The sequence below is a fragment of the Mesocricetus auratus genome, unplaced genomic scaffold (assembly GCF_017639785.1).
Source record: "Mesocricetus auratus isolate SY011 unplaced genomic scaffold, BCM_Maur_2.0 Super-Scaffold_100691, whole genome shotgun sequence".
Taxonomy (NCBI): domain Eukaryota; kingdom Metazoa; phylum Chordata; class Mammalia; order Rodentia; family Cricetidae; genus Mesocricetus; species Mesocricetus auratus.
In genome coordinates this window covers 13,761,104-13,778,570 of record NW_024429267.1, presented here as the reverse complement: position 1 = coordinate 13,778,570, position 17,467 = coordinate 13,761,104, and the positions used below count along the sequence as shown (strand labels likewise).

At 40.3% G+C, this 17,467-nt stretch overlaps 1 protein-coding gene across 2 annotated transcripts in view; it reads right to left on the bottom strand.

The window, feature by feature from the left end:
- The window catches only part of Wdr72 (WD repeat domain 72), a 169,249-nt gene that overhangs the window by 100,787 nt on the left and 50,995 nt on the right, over window positions 1-17,467 (bottom strand). For both annotated transcript variants that reach the window (XM_021229378.2, XM_013116125.3), the window contains exon 14: window positions 6,010-6,212. In XM_021229378.2, coding sequence (XP_021085037.1) covers window positions 6,010-6,212 — 203 coding nt within the window. The remainder of the gene's footprint in view (window positions 1-6,009; window positions 6,213-17,467) is intronic.

Here is a 17,467-nt window from a genome sequence, read left to right as displayed (position 1 = left end):
ACATTTCCATGTTATTTATACTTCGATCAGCCATCAAAAGGGATACCACCCAAATTCCCTGCCACTCAAAGAGGTGGAAAGTATTGTTCCACATGGGGAATTTCTCTTTATAATTTCAGTTTCAATTATGAATATACGCGCAATTGCTGTATACATGCAGTGCCTGAGAATTCAAGAGAGGCCAGGGGATGCCTTGGAGCTTGGGCTGTGGGTAGTTGTGAGCTGTCTGGCACGGGTGCTGGGAACCAAACTCCACTCTTCTGAAAGAGCAGCAAGCGCTTTTAACCACTGAGCCATTTCTCCAGTCCTTCATTCTTAAACGACTCAATTGGTTTCAGATAAACCCTACCTACTCTCTTCTAATGCCATGTAATTTTGATAACTGAATACTTAAATAAAATGGAGTTAAACTACATGTAATACTGTCTTGGTGGGCTTTAATTTAATATTGTAATGTAAATCTACATGTGAGACATCTGAGTATCATTTTCCCTGTTTTGGTTACTTTGTGTATCATGAAGCATAAAACAAAAGGCAAAAAGGCAAATAAAAGAAAAGTAGCTTTTCAGTTTGGAGATTTGGCTCAGTGGTACACTCAGTAGTAAATATACTGCTCTTCCAGTGGTCCCCAGAACCACGTGCGGTGGCTTGCAACCACCTGTAACTCTAGCTCCAGGATCCTACACCCTCTTCTGGTCCCCATAAGCACCTGCACTCATGCGCACATGCACACACATACAAATTAAATAATTAATAAAAATTAGACTTTTCACTCAGATAAGGTGTAAGTTGCAGAATCCAGCTTTTGACTGAAATCTCAGCAGGTTATCATATGTATTTTACAAGAGGAGGCAAAATAAATCTTTAATAAGATTTCCCAACAAGTAACAACAGATATCACATTAAGGACAGATAAAGGTTAAAAACCATAAAATCATCAACTAGGATGCAAATACAGTCTTTATTGATACCAATCTTATATGTTTAGATTAATCCATATTTAAAATTCTGTTTTAATCAGTATTTAATCACTATTTAAAACTTGGAAATGGAAGTTGGGAAAGATGGCCATTCAGTCAAGTACTTATCCTGTAAGCATTAAAAATTTTTTTTGAGAAGCATCTCACTATACATCCGTTGACATACCTGTAACTCACTATATAGCACAAGATGGCCCCAAATTGAAGAGATCTACCTGCCTTAGTCTCCTTAGTGCTGGATGTAACAGCATGTACTATCATGCCTGGCCAAAGGAGCTGAATTTTACCCCAGCACCCACATAAAAAAGTGGGTGAGGCAATGTGCACCTATAATCCTAGTGCTAGGGAGGCAGAGACAAGAGGATCCCCAGGGCTCACTGGTCAGTCTAGCCAAATTGGTAAGATCCACGTTCATTAAAACCCTTATATCAAAAACATGGTGGGGAGTAATGGAGGAAAACACCTGCCCTCAACCCCTGACCTCCAAAGGCAAGAATGCACATATGCAGGTATACTTACAAACATGTGTGCACATACACAATCACATCCACACACAAAGCAGAGTCACCTATGAACACATGAAGACAGTGTGGCATGTGGCAGTAAAGTTCACCTCTTCATCTCTGAAGAGACACGGGAGACTTTAGTTGTCAGGGAGACAATTTTAAGGGTGTCAAACATGGGCAAGTGTGTGCTCCAGGAGCTCATAGGGTGACGTGGAGCCAGGCACTGCTTAGATTCCTCTTCAGGAAGGAAGATTCGCTCCACTGGCTCACTCTCTGCATGGCTCACTGGCAGTTAATAACTCTGATCATTTGGGCGATATGCCCCAAAATTGAAACAAAGGTCCCTGCATCTTCTTGGGACAATGGCTAAGCAAGGATATAGGATAAGTGCTTGAATACCATAAGTTTCCTGTAATGGGCTATGTTTGCTCTTGACTTTTATTACACACACACACACACACACACAAATACTTGATTGCACGCTGAAATCTTAATTTGCGGGGTGTTTTGTGGTTGTTGGGTTTTTTGTGGTTTTGTTTGTTTATTCATTTATTTATTTTATAAAGGATGGTGTCCCCGGCACATATAATTTCTATATAATAATAGAATAGTAGAATATAATGCACAAACTATTCTAGTTTGCATTCCATCATATACACTTGTATGCACACATACAAAACACATATGAAATTAAGATAAATGGCTTTATTAAAATTTCAGACATGGATAAAAGGGGAGTTACAGATACTTTTGCCAGGTCCTCCTGTTACGTCCCCACCTTCCAGGGCAAAGAGAACTATTAGACCATAGACCAGAAGACTATAGCCAGTATATCACATCTGGGCTGCTGTAAGGTAAAGTCTCCCTGGTACTTCATGGTTACCCCTGTGTTCAACAGCAGAGCTGAATAGGCAGAAATCTGAGCAGTGACCCTAAAACAGTCATTCCCTTATTTTTACTGAAAGATTCATATAACCTTTATCATTGTCATCATTGTCTTCAATAAATAAAATGCAAATAATGTTTATAGTTTTAAAAATGCCCACTAGACATCTTAAAACAACACAAACAGAAAGTGGATGAAATTACTTTGAATAATTTTAATTTAATCTCATATTTTAAATGCACATATTTAACATTTTGTTCTGGTCTTATTTCAAACACCAACTCGAGCTGTCCTGTATTTATTTTAATGTCACTGCATCAGACGGAACATTTCTAAGCTAGCAAGCAATCAGGGAGCTAGTGAGCAACAGTTCAGCAGAGTCCTTCTCAGACACTGCAAATGAATAAGCTGTGGCATTAAAACAATCCCTTTACCCATCTTATGGGTAAGAAGCACAGTAAAGAATTGAAAACACACACACACACACACACACACACACACACACACACACCAAAAATGAACCAGCTAACCAATGAACAAAATGGGACTTTTCTCTTTAAAATACAGTGTAGCAGCAAAGATCCTGTCATGTAGCAATGATTTTAGCCCAGTTGTTAAATCCCTACCTCAAAGCTAAATTTCTCCCACTGCTATTTAAATAGATTCTATCCTGCTTTATCCTCTGCTCGATCTAAGGAAAGCCAACACAGTATTGTATCCTGTAAATCCTTTAAGACTTCGACTCCCCTCCTCTCATCCCAAAGATCTTTCTTTGTAGAGCAGCAGAAATTCAGCTCCTCCAGAAATTCAAAGTGGATATATTCTAAAAATGATCTTATGACATATTTTACTCTCTTCATAACCTGCTCCCCCATTTTTATGTACTCCCCAAATGCATGAAGAAAAACTGAATAGAATATTCTAGAAGCATCAAATATTGGCCAACATTGAGTTCTAAATGTTTTGTTCTGTCTAAATTGTCATGCCGGGCGGTGGTGGCACACGCCTTTAATCCCAGCACTCGGGAGGCAGAGGCAGGCGGATCTCTGTGAGTTCGAGGCTGGGCTGGACCAATAGCCTCCAAAACAATACAGAGAAACCCTGTCTCGTAAAAACCAAAAAATAAATAAATAAATAAATTGTCTGTCCTATTGCTACTCAGTAGTTTGCCTGTGCCTCATTAACACTGACACAGCCACACCAACACAGACACAGATTGTTTTGTATCTGTGCCTGTGTTGGTGTGGCTGTGTCAGTGTTATGGTTAAAATCTCATAGTCTTGTTGTCCCTCATTTCCCCCACTTACAAAATGTCTGTGATTCACACTCTCTTTGAAGATGTTTTTCTTTATGAAACCCGTGAAGCATTTACCGTATTTACCACTTATGGGCGAGGAAGATGACTCGGTAGAGAGAGCGGTTACAAATATGAAGAACTGAGTTTGAGTCCCCAGAATCCTTAGAAAGGCTGAGCACAATATCAGACAATGTGATCACAGTGCTCCTACAGTGAGAAGAGAGGCAGAGAGGAGAATAGGAGAGTCCCTGAAGCTTGCAGGACATCTACCCTGGATGGCTTATATGACAGTGGGCAATAAAAAGACTTCATATCAAGCCCTATCGGCGGCAAGAGCAGCACCTGAAGCTGCTCTCCCACATCTGCATGGCCACCATGACATATGTGCCCACATTCTCACATACATGTCACGTGCACAGAAACATAGATCAATAACATGCAGCTTACCTTTGAAATCTCATACTTTAAAATAAAACAGTCTTGCCGGGCGATGGTAGTGGGAGCCTTTAATCCTAGCACTCAGGAAGCAGAGGCCGGTGGATCTTTGAAGAGTTCAAGGCCAGCCTGGTCTACAAAGTGAGTTCCAGGACAGCCAGGGCTACACAGAGAAACCCTGTCTTGAAAACAAAATGATAAATAAATAAACAAACAAACAAACAAGTAAATAACAAAAATAAACTATCTCAGAACCCTGGCTTTAAGAAAATCCTAAAATAATATATGAATCACAGACTGAGGACAATGAGGACATCTCATATGTAACAAAAGTGGAACAGAGAAGCAAAACTACAAACACCCACAGCCACACCAAATCTGGTAACAACAGGAGCATACAGGGGACAGAGGTGACTCCTCTGTCTCCTTCACTTCTCCACTACAAAGAACAGAGACTGGAAATCGTAGTCTGCTCAGGTAAAGGGCAACAACTACAAAATAGAGTGGAAATCAACCTACAAGTCGGAAGACAAGACCAGGGCAGTTTATTGCTTCTTGAAGTCATGAAACAAAATTATATACAGAAAATGAAATGTGTACACACTGTTACCACTACATAAAGGGTAACTGGGAGCTTCAGAAAGAACCAGTAGTCAGTGCAGAAAAACTGGCACCTAGTGAAAGTGATATTTTTTCTACAGACCTTCCAACTCTACCTCAGAATCACACAAGTCAACAGACACCTAGCTCTTATCTACCATTCTAGAAGATTCCCTATCCACTATTGTGTATGTTTATTGTACAATATGGTACATTTCATATTGACACTTTCAGATACAGGTATCTAGCACCCTACTCAAATTCACCCCACATTGCCCTCTCCAGCACATTCTTTCTACTCTATAATGCACACTCCACTACAACAGGCAGCAAGGAATCTGCACAAGAATGGGAATGAGCAGCCAGCTAGGCTCAATAACTGAGCCTTTTTGATCCAAACGTGTATATGATCCAACTAGAATTTTATCTCAGCTATCTAAGTATCCTTTACAGACAGCCTGTTTTCATGTTAGGAATGCTAACAGCTAGGCCTGGAAAGTTGGCTCAGGGTTTAAGAGCACTGGCTGCTCTTCCAGAGGACCAAGGTTCAATTCCTGGCACCCACATGGCAGCTCACAACTACCTGTCACTCCATTTCCAAGCGATTTGATGCCCTCTTCTTATTTGTATGGATGAACCTTGTTTGTTTGGTTTTTAAGGACAGGGTTACTCTGTATTGTTTTGGAGACTGTCCTGGAACTCGCTCTGTAGACCAGGCTGGCCTCAAACTCACTGAGATCTGCCTGCTTCTGCCTCCCGAATGCTGGGATGCCACCAATGCCCGGCCATATTAGATACTATTATCGAGAAGATATTTACATGAAAAATACAAGGTTCATCCATACAAATGGCAAAAATAAAGATGATAATACGATAGCATGAAGAGCAATAATAAAATATAATATCTTTAAAAAACTACATTAAATCACTAGAGCTTGTATAGAAAAGAAAAATAATAAAGCTAGTTTAATAAGAAGCAAGCAGAAGTAAGAGATACTAATGCATTCAACTCAAGAATTAAAAATGGATCCAAACTACAGAATATAATCACCACCATTGAGAAGCACTTTTAATTTTGAGTTGATGAAACAGTAACTTAATTTTTGATAAGCTGGAAACTCTATTGTCACATATGTCATTGCAAGGATAACAGTCACTTCAGAGTTAAATTCCCCCATCCTGTTCCACCAACATCACTGGGCCAATGCCATCACCTGCTTCCCTGCTTTTGCACTGACAGGTTAAGGTCATGTTGCTTCTTACCCCAATTGCTATGGTCTTGTTACCCTGGACATGTGGACTCACCTTACATGAAGACTCCAGTTGCAGACCAGGGCAGGGCACCAGCCCGGGCTGGTGGCCACTGGAGGACCTCTGCTCTACATTTTTGTGCTTGTGTGTCTCTGAGGCCACTGACAGTGTAGGCTCAGATCTGACAAGCTGCACATTGTCACCACAGTTAAGAATAATCCTTGCCCTTTCTCCTGTCTCATGCCTTTCCAAAGTGCCTGGAAAATGAAATTCAAGATACAAAACAAACGTAAGCAAAATATCCACCAGAACAGAATAAAGAGACCTCAAAGGATGTTTTCACAGAAGGGACTTGGGTCTTCAAGCTGTCATTCCTCCCTTCTTAAAACAGAAAGAGCCAGCCTGGGAGCTTTGTCTAGATAGTTTAAATTCTGTCATCAACTGTGAAACAGTGGACTGGAAGGTGCACCCACCTCTAAGAGTCTTTTTATCCACTGGAACCAACAGTCCAAGGGTCTCCACGACTAAAAGCCCTCTTACTATCCAGTGTAAAAATGGGCAAAATGGAGCAACTATGAGATAGGTTTGTGCGGTCACGTAATGTCCCAGCTCACAAACACCAGAGGTTATGGAGTGCCCGTCTGGGGTTTGCAATGTTTCTACTGGTAATGTGTAACTTACTTAAATAATTAGGGTTGTTAAAGACACTGAGGCTTAGGGTGCATCTGCCCTCACTCAAAGCCCGCAGCTTGTGCTGTTGTTTTTATTGCTGGAGTTTGTTAGCGTCAGAACCTCTCTCTTTTTTTTTTATTTCTGATGTTATTAGGATTGGAATTAATCTCCTCTGCCCTCTGACATTCTTCCAACTCCAGGAGTGGTGCTGACAAGTCCAATTTAAAGATAAAAGGAACAAAAGTATAGGGGGTTGGAGAGACGGCTTCTCAGTTATGAGCCTTGGCTGCTCTTGCAGAAGACTGAGGCTGGGTTCCAAGTCACATGGTCGCTCAAAACCACCTGTAACTCTAGCTCCAGGGGATACAATGCCCTCTTCTGACCTCTGTGGGCACTGAACTCATGCGGCATACATTCAGATATATGAACATACATACACATATACATGTAAGTAATATAAATAAAAATTTTAAAAAAGAACAAGCATAAAACGTACTAGTGTTGGCCTGAGGTCATACCCTATGCTTATCATACAAGTATGAATACTACAGTTCAGATCCATACTATTCAGGGAAATGCCTGGTTGGCTAGGCAGCCCACCTGTAAGTCAAATATGCAGGAGACAAACACAGGGGGTTCCCTAGCTAGATTAGCCCAAATGGTGAGCTCTGCTTCACATTCTTTATGAGTTCATTTGTATTATTAATCCTACATTAAATATAACTCATACTCAACTGAACAAAAATGATAAGAAATTCAATAATTAATGCCACAATACAGATTTATTTCATATTATTCCTTTCTTACCAATGGGAAAAAGTTGTAGTGTGTGCTAAAGATAATTCTCATTGACAATACTAAAAAAGATCAAATAAATTATCACAGGAAAGTAATAAAATAGTAAAAATTATAGATCACTCTGCTTTCTGATAGGAAGCTAGATGTGAAAATTGTAGTGACAACCACTGAATCCAGTCTCCATCTCCCCCATCCCCACCCCTGCCCTGCATGTTAACTCCTTTGGCACTTTAAACTAGTACTAGTCATCATGTTGCAGCAACAGGCAGACTTTTAGTCCCAGTGACTCTTGACAATGTTCTACCATTGTTATCATTTTAAATTTGTAAGAAAACATCTTGAATAGCAACGTCTAAACATAACTTTCTAACCTTTCTTTTTCCATGATTATTGAGACACTTTTGACCAAGAATGGCAGCAGCATCATCAAGAAAACTTTTGTCTCAAGAATGGCAGTAAGAAAAGTTTATCAGATCAAAGACTGCAGCTCATCTTCTGGGAAAATGATTGAATTCCAGAATTCACAACCATGTGATTCATTGTGTTTCTGAGAAAGCTCTCTTTGAATTTGGTATCAACATGGATAATCTGCTCATGCATTTTCTGTGGTTACACAATTCGATATCTGGAAAGTATTTAAAAATTTTTTGAGTCTCTCTATGATACCTAGAACTAGCTTTTGTACTCCTGGGCTCAAGAAATACTCTTGCCTCAGCCTCTCAAGTGGTTGAGAGAATGGGTGTATGCCACCATGGTGGACTTTTGACAATCCCTGAGAAGTAATTTATTGTGCTTTAATCACATGGGCTTGTGCCTTACACTGTGTATTTCACACATTCATGTACTTCATCCTAAACTTAAGCACAACCATCTCTTGAATTGCCTAGCCATAACCATACCTTACCCACATAAGTGTATGGCTGTCACCACCTTTGGATTTTTTTCACAGATATCTAATCTGTTTCATCTACTATACCATTCAACGTGACATGTTTGTAACATTTAGTAAGCAAGAATGGCTCAATCTCAAAACATCATGAGATAGGAAAGGCTAATTTACTGTAGTATCTTAAGTATAAATATTCTATCCTACCCCTAAGTAGATATCCCCCAGCCAAATAAAACATTGGGTATTTGGTTTTATTGATGGTAAGTCCTAACATAGGAGTTAATTCTTTGTTTTAAATTTTCAAATCCAATTACTATTGCTTCTTTCTCCTGATTAATAAGCCCTTTTAAATAACTTCTCAACAGAATTCATGGAACTTAATCACTCAAGCACATTTTTAAATTGTTACAGGTATCTAGGAAAAAAAGAGAATAAGCACAAGGAAGATTCTTTGCAAGGAGGTGTGTGAAAAATACCATGAAACCTATATTGTGTAAAAATATTGAGGCTAGCCTGGGCTATATAGGGAGTTACAGAGCATCCTTGAATACAGAGATAAATGTTGTGTCATAAAAACAACCCAAAACTTCATCATATAAGTGTTTTTAAAATACTTTCCAGTAAATACCATGCATTGTTACTTTATATTTTATTGATAATAATTTTGACATGATTCCATTTCAACTTAAGCTATTCTCTGTAATTCATGGCATTAAAAGATATTAGATTTCAGATCTTCAGATTAAGAGTGTTCAAACGATACCGAAATGTGAAAGACTTTTGGTCCTAAACATTTAAGACATCCTCAGCCTGTGGTGTATCAGAGAAAACCATAAGCAAAGAGCACTTAGACAATTAACATCCTAGCAGAAATAAAGGACAGAATCTGTTGTAAGGGATCCAGAATTGCACTTTCTCCCAAAAAGTCAGTGCATGGAAAGCAATGAATCAGTCAAGATACCCAGAGACCTGGCTTCTATTGGCAGACCTCTACACCCATTCAGACACTCTTTGTGTTGCCATATGCTGCTTTCACTGTTGACTCAACACACCCGGTGATAACATTCCTAATCAACAGTTTTGCTTTGTTTTGTTTTGTTGTAATCCAGGGCTTCTTGTATGACCACAAGTGCTCCCTGTGTCCAGCTGATACACCCTCTCCCTATCCTCTGAGCTTGACAACAGGGCCAGGTCACTGAGAGAGAGAACACTGCAGCTCCAGGCTGCTCTGTGCTCAAGTTCTCAAATACTGGCTCCGTTCTCATGGGCTACCTGGTGTATTAATGACCTTTGTGTCAAGGTGATAGGTCATAACTAAGGCAACTTAAGGAATGAAGAGTTTATTCTAGATTCTGTTTCCAGAGGGACAATAGTCCATGATGATAGATCAGAGCTCAGGTGGTTGGAGCATAAGGCAAGAACTCTCATTTTGGAACAAAAGCCTTAAGCAGAACCAGAATCCTTAGAATGGCAGGATGCTCCAAAACTTCAAAGCGTGTGCCCAGTGAGACACAGCATGGCCACTTCCCTAACCCTACCCAAACAGTACCACCAACTGAGGGCCAAGTGTTCAAAGACAGGAGCCTATAGAGGATATTTACATTCATACCACCACACACAGCTATTGTAGATTTCTGAGCCTCATTTTCTTCAGTTGTATCATAGGATAATAATTTCTCACCTCACAGGGTTACGAGCCTGAATGGTATAGCCATTTGACCCTCACTTTTGGCATTAAGACAAAAGAGGACACTACCTCCTACAACGTTTACATCTAAAAACCACACAACTGACTTATGAAAAAAAATCACAAAATTATCTCACAACACTGAGTACATCTATAATTTTATGTTGAGCTACATTCATAACTATCCAGGACCAGAAACAACAGAGGGCACTGAGTCACACATCATGGATTTATAATTTCTAGCCCATGGTGAACATGATGCATGATACACCTTATTGTCATATGACAGAAGCATATACTTGGTTAACTGGGAGCTGTGCAACAGACAACCTATCCTGTCTGCTCTTGAACGTTTCTGACATTCAGGCTGAGAAAAATCAGGTTTTTTGGGGCGTTCCACTGCTCTCCATCTCAGAGATAACCTCCTCAGACAGCCTTGCCTCCCAAGATATATATATAATTTAACTCATAGCACATGGTAATTTGGCAATTTTTTATGTGTAAATTTTTTATGTAGCATAATATAGACTTGAACTCACTATGTAGACAAGGATGGCCTTGAACTCCTGGTCCTTGTGCATCTACTTCTCAAGTGTTGTGATTGTATTCATGCATAGTTTCACTATTCCCACATTATGTGGGGCTAGGAAGGGAATGAATCCAGGGCTCTTCATACACTAAGAAATCATTCTAACTTAGCAACATATCCTCAATCCCCTGATTAGCTTTTGAAATCCTCCTTAGACATCAGAGTAGGGTCCAGAATAAACTACAGTCTGGATATTACTCTTTAATGGATTGTGTGCCAGCAGCAATATGGGTTATGAGGGATTTTCTACTTGGGATTGAATCCAGATCCCTGATCTGCAGGTTCTGTTCTCAGCATAGTCCCCTCCCTGCCACACACACATTGCCTTTTCTTTTAGATCAGATTTCCTTTCACTAACATATACACCTTTACCTTGCAGGCTTTACAATTAATTACAGGTAGAGCTTGCAATTCCTGATGCTCTGCCAGGTCTTCCTAAACAGCTTTCTCTCCTACCTGGCCTCATTTTCAACTGCAGCATCCACAGAACACTGACATTCCTAATTGATGCATTACAATCCCTTGCTCCCTTTCCAGATTGTGGGTCCTCGCTGTGGCTATAAGCTATATTCCCAGAGTGTGGAGCAAGCAATACATAAATGCTCACTGAATGGATAGATTAAAGTTTACTCTTTCCCTGCAGGCAGAGCAAAATGGCAGATAGAGAGCACTAGAAATTGTTGGGTCTCCTGCAGTGACACGCTCTATGCTCATTATAAACCTATAACCAGGGCTAGACTCTGAAAGGTGACTTCCAGACCCTAAGACAGATACCTGGCAGAGCTCACAGCTATGCTGCTAGATTACTCCCAACAACCCAAGACTCGGGAAACCAAAAACCAGTCTCTTAATGTCTGAATTCTATGTTAACTTTGACCAGTGGAATAGTCAACCCCACTCTCCAAAGAGCCAAAGAGCAGGATATGCTAGTCAAAGGCAATAAAGTAAGAAACTGCTTAAAGAGAGGCAAGGATGGAGAACGAGAGAGAAGCAGAGAAGGCTGGTGGAGAAAAAGGCTTTCAACTTTCTAGTTGTTTCTTATCCCATCCTAAGTACCAGTGCCCCTGATATGAGAGAAGATAGGTACACCCCTCCGTCTATGTGTCAAATCCCTCCTTCTGAGAACACCACCGCTACATGTCTCTTATTCTCTACCTAAAGGGCTCTGATAGAGGAGGTTCAGAGATGTATCTACGATGGACCTGGTCAGGTTGAAGGTCTGCAATTTGCATACACAGCCTGGAAATTTCCAGATAGAGACCAGAGCAGAAAGACAGAAACGTAAAGTCATAAGATGGGCTGTGGTTAAATTACAGTGACAGACTTCCACCTAAGGGAACTTGGAGTGGTTTAAAGGCAGCACAGGCCTCTGAGTCTTTCTGCATACAAAGAGAGGATTATATCTTATATTCTGTATAAAAAGAAAACTCCCACCTGGTCTTCCATGAAGTAGTGTGTTGCTAAAACACGAGCACAAACAAAGACATTAGGGCTGACAGAACAGGAAGGTGCTGCACTTCCAGGCACTGGAAGTCTCTTTCCCAAAGCCAGAACTTCTCACCATTTGGCTTCCCTGGTAATTTCTATCAAATATAAAACATTTGGTCTTCTAGTAAATACATTCTAAAATATCCCGATAGATGCTTTTAAGTATCATAACCTGCTATCAACAAGTAAATTGTTTTAAGTTACCCACATATATAAATAAATTTGACACAAACGTGACTTCCTGAGAACACTAAAGAAATAAAATTAGTACAGAAACACACATTCCCAGAGCCACCAATTGCTCAGACTTGCAAGTCAACACATATCATAAAAAAGAGATGCATTCAATTAAATATTCTACTCATAGAATTGTGAAAACCTAAAGCATTAGATAAATTTACTAAAAAGAAACCTGGTGTTATGATTAACAGCAGGCATATGTTTGCATGGGCAGAACATGATGGTAAGAACATGAAAGATTACATAGTAGATGTAGGACTTGCCTCCATCAGTGGGATTTTCCCAGATGAACCTGATGTGCTGTGGGGCAGAGCTTAAGAATAGTTACATTTCAAAGTAACGGCACCTAGAATAGAATAGGTTTAAAAAGTAGCTTCATTATCCAACTTGGTAGCCAGATTCATACAATCAGATTTCAGCCAAACAGATGGCTGCCAGAAGTAATCAAATTCCTCTGTGTGGAGGAAGTTGACCATTGGTTGTATTGGGAGATTTCTCACTTATCTTCAGTCGCACATGAAGCTCAGTGACTTGCTCACAGGAGTGTATGGAGATTGACCCAGCAGCCCTTCCTAATAAAAGCATTTCACAGTGACTGCATCTTACCCTGGAAAATAGGAAACTGATGTGAGTTTGACCGAGGGGAGGCCCTGGAGGCATGGGATTTAGATTTAGCTAACTAGAAAGAAATGGAAGCTTGGGGAAGGGGGATGGATCTGAAAATATTAAACCAGGCATAAAGGCACTTTCTTCATTCCTAACTATAGCAGGATGGAATAAATACATCTATAAAATAGATCTCCAATGGCTTGACTCATTTTGCACTATGCAAAGGCCCGAATATATTAACAAACTTGGGACAACCAACCTTCTTCTCTATACCTTAAGGGTATAGAATACATTTTTTAAAGTCCCTGACCTCTGTGACCTGAACCCCAGCTCTGCCACAGCCTCAAGCACCCTCACAGAAATCCCAGCATTTACTGGAGGGACACACTCAACCCCCACATCGAATTCTGACCATTGACCTCTAGAAAAATGCAATGGCAGGCTTAGTGGACGTGAGAGAATAAAAGGGATGAGCTATATAGAGGCTTCAAGTTGCTAACATGTGTCCAAATTATAAAAAAATTACCAACTTTAAGCAAATTTCAAGCCAGATTTTTCCTGTTATTTTTTTACCAAATGATCCCTCTTTTTAAATGTGTGTTAGCAACATCACTTATGACTAAAATTCAATTTTCAACTGCATTCTGGAAATAAATGAGCTAATTCATGAGGATATGCTTGGAAAAGGTATGTTTTGATTCACTGTATGAAAAGCATGCTTAAATTGACAATCACCTATCTTATGCATAGCATTAAAATCACCACATCTCTAACAGAAAATGTTGTCCACTCTGTACTCCTTGCATTCTGATACCAGGTGTATTTATTTTTAATTTTAAAATAACTATCTTAGATTTTATCCCTCATGCATCTTATTGAAGGTTAGCTGACTTATTGGCTGCAATGGCCCTGAAGACATTCCAGTCTATCATTTATTTGCTTCTGGCATCGGTTCAGGTAATTAGGTCATTATCTTGCTGAGCTGATCTAGAGTTTTTCCTGGAAAGATGAAGCATATTGGAAAAGGCAGAATTGAAGTGTGCTCTCCCGGATAAGGTGCAGCGTGAAGGGCAAAGTCTATGGAGGATCTTGGTGTTTCTGTTTTGTCTCATTTGTATTCAGAAGGGGAGGATATAATAGAGAGGAAAGAAGGCTTCTGACTTCAATCAGTACTTTGCTTTGGGCAAATTATGAGTGAATGCTGGGTCAGTGGAGTGTGGAGTTTGTTTGGAAGGATTGAGACTTAGGATACTGCCACTAGAACCTACCTATGAGAGTCAACACATGTCTATACCCAGGTATGCAAAAAATGTTCTTTCAACTTTCCATCCTTCAATTCCATGGATTCATCCACTTCTGGAATCTGTAGCTTGAACTCCAAGGAAATAGGCAGAATTCTATAAACAATCCCAGTGCCCCTTGATCTTATGCAGTCTTCTCCCATGGGACTGTGATGTCATAGCAGTCAGTGGTCATTAAGGCATCTAATTCCCTGACCTCAGAAGGAGATGCTTCAGTTAGGCCAGTTCTCATTAGTTGACCTTTTTTTTTTTGTTTCTGTTTGTATGTGTTTTGTGTGCAAGTATGTGTGTGTTTATAGATAGAAACCAGAGGTAGATTCAAGTCTCCTCCTCACTTTCTTCCCCACCTTATCCTTGGAGACAGGGTTTCTCACTGAAGCTCGAACTTGCTGTTCTGGCTGGACTTACTGGTCACTTGAACCCTGAATCTCCTGTCCCCACTTCCTCATCGCTGCCATGTATACAGGTGTATACTGGAAATCCAAGCACATCTTCCCAGTCCCTACTTGAACCATTAGTTGAGCCCTTGGAAAGCAGCTGCTGCAAGCAGGGGACTCATGACCTTATTTTAGCCCTGTGAGATCCAAAGTCTTGAAGCTAGTGACATCCACCTGCACCTGTGGGATGTTAATGTAAAGATTTTAAGCTATGAGGTTTGAAGATTTTTGTTATGCAGTGGTGGGAAAGAAATACAGCCGTGACTCCTGATGGCACACATGGTTGCCCTCAAATCTATGATACTTTTCCTAATATTTGTCTTTTGGGAGCAAATTATTAAATGCATAAAATCATCAAGACAAAAAAGTGTGCATCTCAATTACATTTTTAAAATTTCAGAAAATAATTCCATCTCCTGTTTTACACTCTAGAACAATAAGACATAGAGACATTCAATAATTTCAACAGATTGGAAATCATGTGCCACACCAACACATTCATTTCACAACAGTCTCTGGAGGAATTGTATGTAAGTCATAAAATATTGTGTGCTTGTTTTTTACCCTTTAATTCTTCAGTTCTCATTGTCATTAAATCTACCATTATCTACCATTTATTTGGAAAGAGGATCTCATGTGGCCAAGGCTGGCTTCAAACTCATTTGCAGCTGAGGGTGACCTTGAGCTTCGAGATTTCTGCCTCCATCTCTCAAGCCCTGGGATTAGAGGCATGCAGCCTCACACCCCATTTATGTGGATGGAACCCAGGGCTTCTTGCATGCTATGCAATCCCTCTACCAACCAGCTATACGCCCAGCCCCCACTGTTATTTAATTCTTAAATCAATCAAGAAAAGAAATGGAGGATAGAAGAGAAACAGGTTATTTGTGTGACCCTGTAGCAGAGCCGGCATGCCAAGGGGGCTGGAATATTGGTGCCGAGTTTAAAATATGTGATGAACAGACGGTAAAGGTGGGAGAAGAAAGACCTTGACTGTGAGGTAATCAGTTGGCAAATCTGCCAGTAGTTGACACAAAAGATGATAAAGACCCCAATCCATCATTTTAAAAAATTTTAAACATTTCCAATACCTCTGAAATTATTTAATTTGTTTGGCTGGTAGTGTACATTTTTCTCTTCAGATGATTCTATCACTGCATATTGTTGATAACAGTGGGGGAAAGAAATGATAAACATTTTTGGGTCATATGGTTCCCAGACATCTTCGATGGGTTCTGAACTAGATAAAACTACTGACAGTTTTCTTGTGATTTGACCAGAATATTGCATACTATCTTACTATAACAGGTTGCTGGTGGCTGCTTGGGGATCCACAGGTCCTTTCTATGACACAGACAACAAATGAATGTTGTGGGAAACAGAAAACTAAGCTTTGAAGAAAAAAGCAATAGTTTTACTCAAGCCTAAGGCTGGGAGACCCTAAAGGGAAGCTGGCTTGAGTAGTTCATGGCCCCACTGCGCCCTCCCCTTCCCATTATGGATCCTGTTTATATAACCACCGCTGTGTCTTCCCATGAATTCTCCTGTCGTCTTCTTCCATCCTTTGGGAAAAATAAGTTGACATTTCAGGGTCCCATTTTCACTTGTCTATCTATGTCCCTCTAGCTTCGTTTTATTTCCATCATTTGTGTTTCTACAGTTATGACCTCTGCCGTTGAATTTAGTTTCTCTCACTTTCCGATTAAGTACCATACCAAGCCATCTCCCCACCCATGATTCTTTGCATCTTTGGTCTCTTAGCGCACCTGAAATTTCATACTACCAGTTACAGAAGAAGGTCTAAGGTCTTCTAAGCATGGGTGGGCATATTGGAACTGGGTCACAAAGAATAGGGGAAATGGGTGGGACAATCTATACCCAGATCTTATTGACAAGGCAGAGATTAATAACCAATATTTTTTCGACATGGAATGTCACACCCAACAACAACCCCTCAGTACAGTCCTCCACTCACCAAGACAAGGACTTGACCTCTGGACTAATTTTCACTTGGTTCATTCCAGAGAATGAAAGACCTTCGCCATCTAATCTTAACACATGTGAATGGTAGATATTGGATATTATTGATGCGCCTAGACTAATGAAGTTAAGTCCAGTGTCTTTTATCTTGTGGCCAAATCAAAATAGCTGCCCCCACTCATCCGTGCCCCCAGCACCAGTCATTACAGTTCATTGAGTCTTGCTTTCCAAATCATTTCTGTGGCAGCTGGCTGCTGGGAAGATACGGGCAACTAACTGAAAGGAGGAAACCTGGGGAGGGCAGATGGCTCCTCTGGGCTTCCTTCCACCCTGCACTACAGCTGAGAGCCCTGCTAAAGCACCAAGTGTCAGTGTAACACATTTGCAGAAGGGGATCACTAAGTTGGAGCTACGTCTGAGATTCTGCAGCCTGAGCCCCCTGCACATTAGATGTGGATATGTGACAACACACCCAGCCAGTACTCTGTCCCCAAGTGCTGCATGACCACAGGAACTGCTGAGAGAGATTATAGCTTGAACTTTCTTTACAAAGCAAACTCCAGGAAGGCAGCAACTGCTGAATGGATGCAATAAGAGCCTGGGGGTGGGCTTAACTGGTGAAAGTAATTTTATAAGCAGACAACATTTGTTTTTATAATTAGAATGACACTGTATTGATTTTCACGTTTGTTTCTGAGCATACAGAATGTTCTAAAGATGTCTTGCAAACACCACAGTAATATGCCCAATGTATTATGCCAGGAGAGCCAAAAGGCAGGGTTAAGTAATAGCTCAAGTAAACTGTGTATATGTAAATAAACA